This window comes from Triturus cristatus, chromosome 7 (assembly GCF_964204655.1).
Source record: "Triturus cristatus chromosome 7, aTriCri1.1, whole genome shotgun sequence".
In the NCBI taxonomy this organism is placed as follows: Eukaryota; Metazoa; Chordata; class Amphibia; order Caudata; family Salamandridae; genus Triturus; species Triturus cristatus.
In genome coordinates, this window is record NC_140590.1 from 999,137,603 (window position 1) to 999,150,482 (window position 12,880).

At 39.2% G+C, this 12,880-nt stretch overlaps 1 protein-coding gene across 5 annotated transcripts in view; it reads right to left on the minus strand.

The window, feature by feature from the left end:
- FNIP1 (folliculin interacting protein 1) overlaps window positions 1–12,880 on the minus strand; it is a 343,332-nt gene that overhangs the window by 152,048 nt on the left and 178,404 nt on the right. For 3 of the 5 annotated variants that reach the window (XM_085618035.1, XM_085618036.1, XM_085618037.1), the window contains 4 exons: window positions 12,420–12,511; window positions 4,112–4,195; window positions 2,980–3,051; window positions 1,126–1,261 (listed from right to left, as the gene is read on the minus strand). In XM_085618035.1, coding sequence (XP_085474161.1) covers window positions 1,126–1,261; window positions 2,980–3,051; window positions 4,112–4,195; window positions 12,420–12,511 — 384 coding nt within the window. The remainder of the gene's footprint in view (window positions 1–1,125; window positions 1,262–2,979; window positions 3,052–4,111; window positions 4,196–12,419; window positions 12,512–12,880) is intronic. The other 2 variants (XM_085618038.1, XM_085618039.1) reach the window with 1 other exon arrangement.

A 12,880-nucleotide genomic window follows, 5' to 3' on the forward strand; every position in this document is an offset into this window, starting at 1 on the left:
TGAATATGGGCCATAGCCATATCACATACACAATCACCTCCCAAAAACAAAATACATCAGCAAAGATGAGGAGTTGCCTAATAAAAATTAGGCTAAGTTTCATTTATTTAAGCCAAGATCTTTGCCATGCTTCATCCAAATTCTAACACATTGAAGCACTGCACTTATTAAACACACTGTTTAATTTAAACATATACTGAGACCCAAACTTAATTGTGTCTTCTACAGAGATAAATGAAGTTTCCAGGTGTGTGGCAAAACTGAACACAGAACGGGGCAGATCAATAGTTCCCTCAGAAATCTATTTTCTTCATCCTTCAGAGAAGTAGATTTTACATATCTTCCATATATAGCCAATGGGAGACTCTTTGCTAAACAGATCTTCAGCATTACTGACATTTTCTTTCACTCATAGTAACCCTCGAAATTAAATACTGTACCTTTATTCTCTCCCTTCTTGCTCATAATAAAGGGCGCCAATATCGTTTGTCATCAAACACCAAAAATGTGGGAAAGAGTGAAAATTTTCTACAACAGACTGCTTTACAATACACGCTTTGATTTAGGGGTCTGTGGCCCAATGGTCATAATTATTTACATACTCAGTTTAGTTGATTAAGCAAAATGGATCCATAAATGAGGCCCATTTGTGGTGCGGCATATAAAATACAGTTTCATCTGCGTATTGAAGAAGTGGTAAAGATCTTAAGACAACTTTGGGATTCAAATATTCTACGTGATCTGTGAATTTATGTTATATCAAGACGATTACACTCAATAGTACACAATGGAGAAACTATTAGGGTGCTGTTTTTTGTTGTAACATGTGGGTGTTAAGCAAAAAAGAGTAAAAAACATAAAATAAAAGCAAGGCAATAACACAAGATTGTGATCATCCCTCAGCTGGCCATGATCGTGTGTGTTTAGTGCGAGCTTCGGAAAACAAATGTCATCTGAAATATATAAGCCAAGGAAATGTTGGCTAATTTTGTCTACATTACTTTTCAGGAATGGTAGCTATTATTAACTTCAATTATAAAATGTTCGTCCCAATATCTTGTGTCTTAAATCATTATTCAATAAAGTGCACATAAATAAATACAACTGAATAATAGGACATCTCACCATCTAGGAAAAACTCCATTCTCCAGGCTTGTGGTCTGACTACGTCGCCAGCGTCGCTGATAACTGCTAGCACAGCTGCTGGTAAGCGAGGAGGTTGGTGAAGGGAAAGGAGTGATAAGCAGGCTACTAAGCGATGCTAGAAGAGTGGCAAAAAAAGGAGAACAGGCAGAAAGTCAGACTGTGGAGAAACGTAGGGGGTAAATCAAAGCAAGAAGTGCATTATAAGCCCACTCTACGGACTACAGTGGAATAAATAAAATTCAAAACTGTACCCACCCCCCCACTACCAAATCTAATCCCCTAGAAATATACATCTTTATTTTACAGACATTATAATTTGATAATTAGTCCATTTTCATGGTGCCCAATCATTTGTCTTAAGAAAGAAATTATAATAAATATTGGTCACTAAACATCCTCTAAATATCCTCCGAGATTCCCATGTCTAATTCAAAACATTAACTATTTGAGAAACTCCAATAACTGAGAAATAAGAATCATAATTATATATTTGCATCTAATTTTTGTTATCACCGTGTTTTCAATAAAAAAAAGAAAATTACTAAATCTCAAATAATTTAATATACAATAACAAAAACACTCCGTTTAAGTTATGTAACTCTTCCAGGGCTAAAATACAAAATATAGAAATCCCCAGTTAAGAACATGACCATCCCCTGCCGAGAGAACCTCGAACATCAAGACCCTAAAGGTTGCATTGGGAGCATTTATCAAGAATAGCAATACATTAGGGCTAAAGGTTATGTGGCGGTAAATTTCTCTTATATTTAGTCATTTTCTACTACTATGTCCAACTAAGAATACAAATTTACATTTATCCAGGACTATCTACTTAATGTCATGGTTTTTAAATTGAAGAATAATGCTTGACCACTACTAACCTAAAACGTATCTGTTATCATGTATGCAGTAAGATTTGGATAAAGTAGCTCTATTAAGAGAGTGACCGGGCTGAACAATGGAATAACCCAACATTTGACTTTCGCTCTTTAAAACATTCACCAAAGAGGTTTTGTATAACAGTGACCAGCTTCACCTAACAAGACTTGTTAAATTTCACTAGTTCCAATAAATACATGCAAGTAGAAAACTAATATGCATTGTAGTCTACTTTCATGTAATAGTCTTATCTTGAAATCAAACAAACTAAGAACTATGACTGCTATTGGGGTTTACCACTAAAATAGCAAATATTCAAAAGTATGTTTTACCCCCAAACAATCTTTTTTAGGTCTCGCCTGACCCAGCGCATGCGCTGGTCTGGCGAGACTTATTGAGAGGGCTCCAAAAAGTGCTACCAGGCCAGCCTAGAGCCACAGTGCGCATGCGCGCGCGCCGCGATTAGTTTCACTTGTGCGGCCGCACAGCAGCTTGGCATAGCCAATAGGTCTCGCTTTTGGGACCTTATAAGTATTTAGTTATGCAACTGTTGCATGGCTAAACACTTATAAGGTCCCAAAGGCGAGACCTATTGGCTATGCCAATGCTTGTTTAATTTCTATTAGAGCTACCCACTACTTCACAAACAGGGTCACTAAAAGGGCTATACAAACTTGGATGGGTAAACAAAACAGCTGATCAATAGCTATTTTAAATATTATATAATCTACAATGAGAAATGGACAAATGTAGTGTAGATTTAGTTTGGATGTTTCGCAGAGATAATTTAAAGACTTCACTAATTCGATTTCACAGAAGCAAATATTTAATCGCATAACTTTGGGCCAACGTATGTACAAGTAAATTTTTACACTGCAATACTACCTTGAATAAACTGTGTTCTTTTCACAATATTTAACTGTGGTGCATTATAGGGCAAAGTTAACACATTACCAGATCTTGCTATGCCACTGTCTCGATCATCATTCAGTCCTCTCCCAGGCATGTCCATTGGGTTACTGTGAACTATAGAATAAAATGCACTCATTAACCATTTAATATGAAAACATTTTATTAAATACTTTGCCATGCAAAACTAGAACTACGTCATGCATACTTAATTATTTCAAATTATCTATTGTAATGCAATGCAAAAGCCCGTCACCAGGAATTGCTGCCAAGTTGAACACGCCTCTAAGTCTTCTTTACACATAGTCAAATATTTAAACTGAAAGACTATATTTTTATTACTGCCAATAAAACGGGTTGAGTCCATTTTTCATGAATAAGTTCATTAAACATTATTGGTAGCAAAATTAATGAGCTTGCGAGTGAATCAACTCCAGAATAAAAAATAAAATCCACTCCAGAATAAAAAATAAAATAACTTAGAAGCAAGCGTATATCAACTGCAGCAAATGCAACCAGCGTCCATGCAGTGAATTCATTTTCAATATGATGCACCTGAGGAGAGTGCAAGGTAGCAGACTTGAGATGGGGGAAAATACAAGTACGGAACTAGGGACTAGAATGATGGCCTTTAAAACAATTCTTGAATTTGTTTTTTAGGGTAATTTTTCAATGAATAAAACATAATACCTGCCAATTCAAAAGCAACACGCCACAGTGCTTGATGATCTTGCCCATTTTCATCAGTGACATGGTTGTTGTCATGTGGTCCCACCATGGAAATAAAACTTTTTATATTAAAAAACTAAGGGTTACTAATGGCTATTAAAAGTGATGGTCAAAGAACAGCTATGATTGTCAAGTATCTTGGAGAAAAACTTGGCAAAACCCATTGGAGCTTGCAATGCCAATTTGAAGGCAGTGTATTATATCAACACTTACATACCTCAACAACAGAGTTTGTGTCTCTTCGATTTCAAAAAGTGTTTGTAGTAGACAGACATTACTTTATTTGAGCATGTGCAAGATCTCAAATGTATGTGTAAACCTCACAAGTGAGCTAAACACGTTAAATGGTATTATAGCTAGAATTGGACCATTTCATTTCCACAGCGGGGTCACATAATGCAACCATTTTGCAACTCTGACTAGACTACTCATACAGCACACTGCCAACCTGCAAAGAAAGAAGCGCTCCGGATGAGGCGGAGCGGACCTTGTTCAGAGAATGCCCTCCTGGGGCTGCAAAGCTGAGAGAGACCTACATGGCAAAATGCAAAATACATAATGGAAGAAAGAAATTAGTAAAGCAGAACAAGTCTGGAAAAAGATATGTAGTGGCTTAAAGTGTTCATCTGGTCAAATGTTGTCCTGGTAGATTTCCAAACTTGTGGCAAGAACCTCCATCACCACAAAAGGACATGAGTAAATTTGACATTGAACTGTGATAAACTGCAACTCCTAAAGCTAAAATAACTGTAAGGCAACAGGTCACTCCTATCCAAACCTCCTTAAATAAATACTAAAATGTGCTGCGGTATAAGTGACAGAATATGGTTTATCTGGAAGAGGAGCAAGACAACTAAAAACTAGGTATGGGCAAAATGCAACTTATGCCACCATAATTCATGTCATTTTGGGAATTTTATGTTACGCTAATAATGCGAAATTCCTGATTTTACACCATAATGCTACTTTACGTAACTATGTGCAATTTGCAGCAAAACGGTACCATGTACCCACAGGGACGACAGAAGTGAGAAACAGTTATTCACTGTTCTTTTGTTTGTTAACATTATTTTTTAATGCAATACGCGCCCTTGCTTTGAAAATTTAAACAGTCTCATTACGCACTAAAATATAGCACGAAATGATGGATTTGCGTTTTCTGCAATATTAACAAAATGTTGTGCAATTACATGAAAGAAAATTATGTAAATTTCAGCACCCCTACGAAAACATAATAGGTGCTTTATTTCACATTAACATTAGAGCAGGTGCCAAGTGGGTCTACGGAGGCTTGGTTGAGAATATGGATGCCGTCTTGTACTCTATACACATGTGCATGCATGCAATGGAAAGTTAGAAATCAGCTTTCATTAATCACTATAAGAATGGCTTTAGCGCCACCCTCACATGTGCCCTTAAAAAGGAGAGTAACCATTTTCAATTGTATCCAGCATAAATCACATGAATAGTATATTAAATTGAGTCAATAACAGTATGTAATGACAGTATTAAATAAAGCTTAGGCCTGCTTATTTATGGGTTTTTGCCGACTGACCGGAGGATTGAGTAAAATCTATTTCTATAAAGACCTGTCCACTTATTTGATTATTTACATGATTTATAATGGACCACATGTCACCAAGGCCTCTTTGCAGCACACTTGATATGGAGGCATGTGGTAGAACATCTTGGAAAGACAGAGAGGGGCCCTGCACGAAAGGAGGTGGAATCTCAAGAACGATATTTAAGGGTCAAACACTCCTGTTTCCAGCACATTTACAAGACATATTTTACCAAAAGGAAACCAAACTCTCTTTGGATGAAGCCCAAGAGAGGATGTTGCTAACGACAATTTCATTTACTGGAAATTGAGTTAACTGTACACTTATGAAATCTACATCTGGAAGAAATAGGTTTTCTTTAAAGAAGCTCAACTGCATTAATCTGATCCTCTGAATAAATTCTGTGCTGTCTTTGCTTCGCACTAAAGCGTAAGTACACTTGTTAGTCTCAGAAACTGAAGAGCCAAAGAAGGTGAGGAGAATCCACCAATGCTTTCTCTCCTTCCCACATCATCAAGAATAATGCAATGTTTTTCTGATGAGTGGTGAAGGCCAATGGACGCAAGCTTCTGCCTAGTGTGGAAAAGGAAAGGCGGGCAGCAAACGCAGCACAGAAGCAAACATGGAGTCAGATTGATTCTATTCCGTGTTGTATTTATGACCTAACAATTGACCAAAAGGGCACTTTAACAGAAGCCCAACAGACATAAAGCAAAGGCTTCATCAGACTTTACATTGTCATTTCAAGCTGAAGTACTCCTCACAGAGATGTCAGTGATATTGGAACATTCAGATTTTTTTAAACAGTGTAACCAAATTTGCAAAATCATTTTTGCTATAATCAAATGTTAATCAATCTTTGATTTTTTTTAAAAACAAAACACTACACACAGTTAACGTTCAAATACAGGTGACATAAGAGCAAATCTAAAGATTAAGAATGCTAGCTAAAATTCAATTAACAAGAACGTAAATCTGACAATAACTGTACTTCAACTTGAAAAAACAATAAAACGTAAGCACATACATGTGGGGTAGGCCCGGGCGGTAAATTCCGTTCCGCTCGCGTAATTTGCAGAATTTGGGTAATTTCGCGTTCCGCGGAGAACGTGGAATTGCCCAAAATTCTGCATTCCGCGGCTTCGCGGAATTTTTTGCGTGTTCGCGTTCTCAAAATGCGTGTTCGCGAGATATTTCCCCCCGAGCACGCAAACAGCGATCGCGAACACAAAAAAGCATCGCAAAAAAGCAATTCCGCGTGTTCGCGGAATTTGTGTGTTCGCTGAGATTTTTTACCGTTTCGCGAAGCTTTGCATAGCGCGACTATGCAAATTCCGCCCACCCCTAATGTGGGGTTCCTAGAACCCAAACTACAAATCAATAAACATTGATTAGAGCAACAAGAGTTAACACAAGCAGTTTATGGCGAGATTACTATACTAGAATAGCTATAGCTAGAGTTTCATATCTAGAATTTTAAAATGGCCAGCTTCATTTAAATATGATAGAAAACATGATGTTTCTAGACAGTGAACCTTTTACAGAAAAGTACAAAGCAGATGCATGGAGGGACCAGTTGATATGTATGGCTGTGGCAGTGTGCCAATATCATCTACATCAGTTTCTGAATCTGATAACTCTGCTATGACGTCCTAACAGAGGACAAACTCTTTACCCACCGTTGCTAACTCACAAAGGCCTTGCAGGCCAGGCTGATGAGATCTGAGAGCCTGTCAGTGCAGCACTGATCGTCTGCTTTGACAGAAAGCACAGCTGCAGGAAGGAGAAGGAAAACAGTAAAAGTGTTCTGAGGGACATCATAGACAACCGGAGCTTCGCTCTAGTTTTCTATTTGATGTCACTCAGAAGACCTCGGTGAAAAACATCCCCATAATTCACTGTTAACCATATATATATATATATATATATATATATATATATATATATATATATATATATATATATATATATATATATATATATATATATATACACACACACACACACATACATATATCTATATATATGTTCAAGTGTGCACATTGTTTTAATTACTTTAACAATCTATTTGCCTGTCTGAGATTTCGAACACAATGCTTATTACGTAAGATCCAGCAGCACCTTCTTTACTCCTATGCAGAAGTGAACAGTCAACATGTTATCCATTTCTAAACCACGAACCTGTCTAACGTATAATCATTAACTATTAAAAGGCAGTAAAGTCACGATAATTCAAGACACAGCACAGAGATAAGTTGGCCTAATACTGTCTTTTATACTTCGTTAACTAAAATGCATGACAACATAACAGTTTTACAAGAGCCTTGACATTTGTGTTTTTTAGGTCTCGCCTAGGCATTGCATGCGCAGTCTGTTTGAGACATGCTGTATCTGTGGGCTTCGAACACGCCTATTGTTTTATGGGTTCTTTGTGTGCCATTCTTAAAACCTGGCTTTTCAGTGATGCACAGGCTGTATTTTTCCCTCCTTTTGGTTTTTGTTTGCTCTCATGGCGACTGGTCCTATTACATGTACTCATTCCCTCCTGTCTATTTAGGTTAGTTTCTGCACACTAGTTATTTTATTTTTTTACTTCTTGGCTTATGTTTACAGAATGTAGTGTTTTTCTAGCGAAACACGCTCAGCTGACGGCATTTGCATTTTTCAACCAGAAGGCAGCATGTGTAAATAAACGTTGCTTGATTATATGCTTTTGAAACCTAAGTGGCTTTTGTTTTATCAGCACGCCATGTTTCATATTTCACTTTTTCTTTTTCGTGTATTTCCTTCAACTAAGCAGCGTGTGTGCTTCTGGAGTTGCTGCAGATTTTATTTGGTTTCATTATTTTTATTTGGAGGCCGCGCGTCTTAACTACACTCCCACTTTCATGTTTCACTATTGCACGGCAGCTGGAAAAAACACAAGGAGTGCCATATCAGCTTCTCTCCGAGCCCCGGTATCTCTCCCGCTTCAGTTGAGAGGTCTGGGGGAGGGGGGGGGGGGGGGGGGTGAAGAGTCGGATACATTCTCACATTTATTTTTTGAAATAGCCCACTTTCCTCTTCCAAAAATGTTGGCATGAAGTGCACCACACTGCTCATGTGCATTGTCTAAACTCCACTCCCTCTAATGGCATGCCCCACACAATTTCCAGCTTATATGGCTGCATACACAGCAAATGACTGACTTATCTCACACTAGTCATATTTTCTCTTGGGAGAATTAACATTAAGGGATTAACACCCCTTACCAACCAGTCCAAGTTGGTAGTATTTCCTGAGAGGGTCCCTAGTTTGCGGATTTTACACTTCAGACACCCAGCCAGTATGTATTCTTCATTCCTTCATCATTAGAGCACACTTTATCCATTATCCTCCTAATTACGCTTCTTTTCTCTCTCCCAGACCCCAGGTCATTACAGTCCGATGAGACCCATGTATTACTTAATGGGTCGAAACATCGTCGACACATGTAGAAAGACAGACCGTTTTCTATAATTGTGATACACTGATTCGATCCCCTGTGTCCATGATTGTACTGAATAAAAATGGCTGTCTTTTAAAAAAAAAATAACCAATATACCATTGATGCTCACATTGCCTTCACTGTTTTTCCTTGTTCAATTTTAGTTTTTCTTCACACCTGGGGTCTATTCATTTGCCTCATTCTAAGAGACTTCCCATCACTCACAAAGTGATTTTTTATTAACATTTTTAAATATCCTATTGGTTTTCAATAAAACTCAGTTTGGCTGAACCAGAGTTTTTGAAAAATATTGGCTTTTGCTGCTTCTTTAATGAAATATCAGTGCTGATCAAATTAACAATGTTGGTATAAAGATTGATTCAACACATAATGGTCTGTGCAAATATTGTTTGTTTTCAAAACTAGTTCCATGTGAACACTTTTTCCAAGGATCTCTTCAGTCTGACGCTGAACTGGCAATCAAGAAGAAAATTGTAATGTTCCAAGCAAACCCGAATTCTGGATATCAGCCGGCCAGTGAGCCTGGATGCTAAAACCTCGACAGCAAGCATTGCCACATTCTACTCTTCCATGAGTTCTAGGGTCGTGTGGGCTCTAGAGAAAGTGTGCAGATTAAACAGTACTGTGGCGGGGGAACTAGCTGGGTTGTATGCTACTAAGTAATCTCTATTTTTAAGCATAACTTGAGCTAGTTGGTTTCTCGAATATGGCAAATAAAAAAAACCTGAAATTTGACTCAGTGGCTGCCCTGCTGATACAAATAGAATAATGTACTTCCATTCCATGGGCTTGTAGTACACCCTTCGGTACACTTTACTTCATACCTTGCCTCACTTGGATGAGGCAGAGGATCTGGAAAAAAAGTTTTATGGGAATAAAAAACTACTTTTTGAAATAGCTGAAAAATAATCATAGTTCAAAATCACACCTGTTGGTTAGAAATTCGTAAAATTCCCAGTAGGAATTAACCTAACACATCGTCGTTGAAGAACTACTTTTGTACGGATACTGTAGTGCCATGGTGCCCTTTGCAGGCTTGAGAAGTGTATTCCAGAGCAGTGTAAACAGACAATAGGATCTGACTAAGCCCACAGAATCTTCAATAGTTACTGTACATCTTAATTTGTTAGGGGTCACAGCAGCTCCGTTTGCGCTGGCAGGCGCTAAACGGAGAAACTACAGTTCCCGGCAGCCTCGACACGCCACCAGACGTCGGACGTCAATCACCGCGTCCCACGTGATGCGGAAGCGGCGATAAGGCGAGGCAGTGGGAAGAGACGCTGCCGATTATTCCGAAGGATTTTGGTCCTCGCTGGCTTCATTCTGGTCCCTGTGGTCGGGTAAGGGTGCCATTGGCACCACTCGTTCCTTGTGTACTTCGCCCCTGGAAGGCGGTGAGTTCCTTTTTTCAGCCCTGTATCTACGCTTGGAAATCCTTGTGAGTAAGAGGAGCGCGCAGTATATTCTTTGTCCACTCACCTTAGAGCAGTACTCTCAAGCACTTATTCACTCTGCTGGAGAAACATGGAAGCGAGCTCTGTGTGCGATGTTAGCTCCGTTATGCTGTGAGATTGCGGTGTGCTTTTCCCTACGTTGGCGAACTCTTCCCTGACTAAGTAGCAGAGTTCATGCGAGGGAAAACACCTATAGAACCTATATGAAAGAGGGGACGCCCTCCGTACACCTTTCGCTTTTCTGCCATTACCCGAGGTATGAGTGACGTAACTCTACTGGAGATTTATCTGTTTGGGTCAGCTGCTGTTGGCAAACTATTACCTTGATCAGTGTGTGCATAGATGAATTGCGTACCTGCTATTTTGACTATCGTAGTCAAACCACCTGTGTTTGTGCTATCCTTTCGTTTCCACAGGGGTGCCTGACAGAGCCAAGGTTTTCCCGCAAGTACTTATCCTCACGTAGGCTCAGACGGGTCAAACTCTGCACCCCTGTTGGCTGGTCATCGTTATTTTCTTTTACAGGTTAGTAGAATAGAGGTACTGGAGGAGTAGGGGGAGAGATCTAGAGAGTGGTGGGTGGTTCTGGTAATAACCTGTGTTCCTCTTTGTGTTTCCTACAGGTCTCCCTCCCTCCTGTCCCCTTCCTTTCCTTCCCCCGCTTAACCACCCTTTAGTCTGCGTATTATTGGTATCCAGACTTGGGGAGGTTGAGAGGTGGACCCCTTAGAGCATTGATTCGATCCGGAGGATACGTTCAGGCCTGGGACATAATTTTGAAAATGCTGTGCATTACTTTTCGGACTAAAATATTTCCAACTACTATGGTAGAGTTGAAGAGATCATACATGGAAACAGTAGAAAATACCTGTGGGTATTCAAATACAAACTATAAACTGCTTAATTGGTCACAACAAAACACATTACCTACTTTATAAATAGGAAAAAAAACAATCATGTAGCCGTAAATATGGGTGACAAGCACCAGAGCATAAAAAAACAAAATCCATGGCACACCCTGGATCATGGGATACAAGTAGGAGTGAAACCTCCATTTGCCTTTCTTTCAATATTCGCCTTATACAGCTAATGTATGTCATTCTACAACCACGTCCAAATCAGGATAAGGGCATATAGGTAGTTGAATATTTTCTTCTGAAAGACCCCTACAGTATCATGCATACACCTTCATACATAGGGCCATCTCCCACACTTCACTAACCGCCCGGAACACTAAAGCTAATAATCCATCGCACTATCCAACAGTTCAAAAGAAACACCTCAAGATTAACTCCTCTTGTGTTTGTACACTAGGACTAGACAAACTCAATTTTCCCTATCAGCAAAGCCCCCACATAATTCCTTTCTTTGTACCATAACACAATGTTTCAGACCACACCAAGCAATTGATCCTTCAAGTACTGCATTTTTGTGGGTAAAAGTGTTGTGTGTTGTTGTGTAAACGTTTGTGTGCTTCAGTGGTGGAAAAAGTGATTTTCTAATCGGTGGTGCAAGTGGCACTTTTCCCAACACCCACTTACCTAACTAATACTGCATAAAGGGCACAGCAGCAAATGACCACCAACATGGACCACAGAACACAGCAGAAATCAATTGCTACAGACCACAAGGCCAGGCCTCAAGATAAATGACCAAATGATCTCAAACAATCAATCTCGAGCATAGTTCAAACACATCAGTCTACCACGCACTCCTTCACATCATCACCTACCACACATGCCTGAAACAACCTGTACCTCATCATATCTGGCACCATAACGGTCATCACAACTTCATTCCAAACTAGACCGCATACTTCAACATGCACCAGCATTCTAAATACCATTTAAAGGTCACACCAACACAAGACCACGACCAAGCAAACAGGAAATGCACAAAAAAGCCTTGATTGTAAACACAAATTTAGACATTCGTTACAGGAAGGCCGAGGCTTCGAAGGACCACCACCCATTACTCAGTTGGACATCTGCTAAAATGCCACACACTGCACTACACAACAGCATAAAACGGTCAAGGAGCCTTGCTACTTTTTGGTACTCAGTAAATGTGGAATACAGCAATCCGACGTTTACCTAAACTGATAAAGGTGGTCTAATTCATGGGGCATAATCATTTTGTACATCCAGACATCTGGCAGGCAACAAACATAGTATGCAACTGTCAACTAAAATAAAAGGGAAATATCATTAATAACAGTTGAGAGACAAGAGTATTGAAATCAGTCCACAGTACCTATGTTTCCGAGCAATCCATTCATAAGCGTATTGTTGTCTGGCTTCAGGGTGTTATTGTCCTGATTGATAATCTCAAGGCTGTCCTGCAAACTATAAAAGCAAGAACATGTACAATAGCATAGTATATGTTTAACTTTATGCAATTAATTTTCTAGATCAAGAACAAATTCATAGAAATCCACTCCATTAAATAACCCTGCCAATACAGCGGGTGCACGAGCAAGAGATCATTTTCCCGCAGTGATTTTATCGAATGTGAATTAGAGGAATGCATTACTAAAAAGATAAAAAGATCAACGGGCCAAAGTGCAGCAGTCAAAGAGAATTGACTGTATGAAGGTCACAAAGCAGTGCTTTGTTACACACTGTTGAGCATTACGACTCATCAACAGTCTCTTCTCGCCATCACAGAATTTATTTGCTAAGTCAGATTGCTGTGTAAGCGATCTCCAAACAATT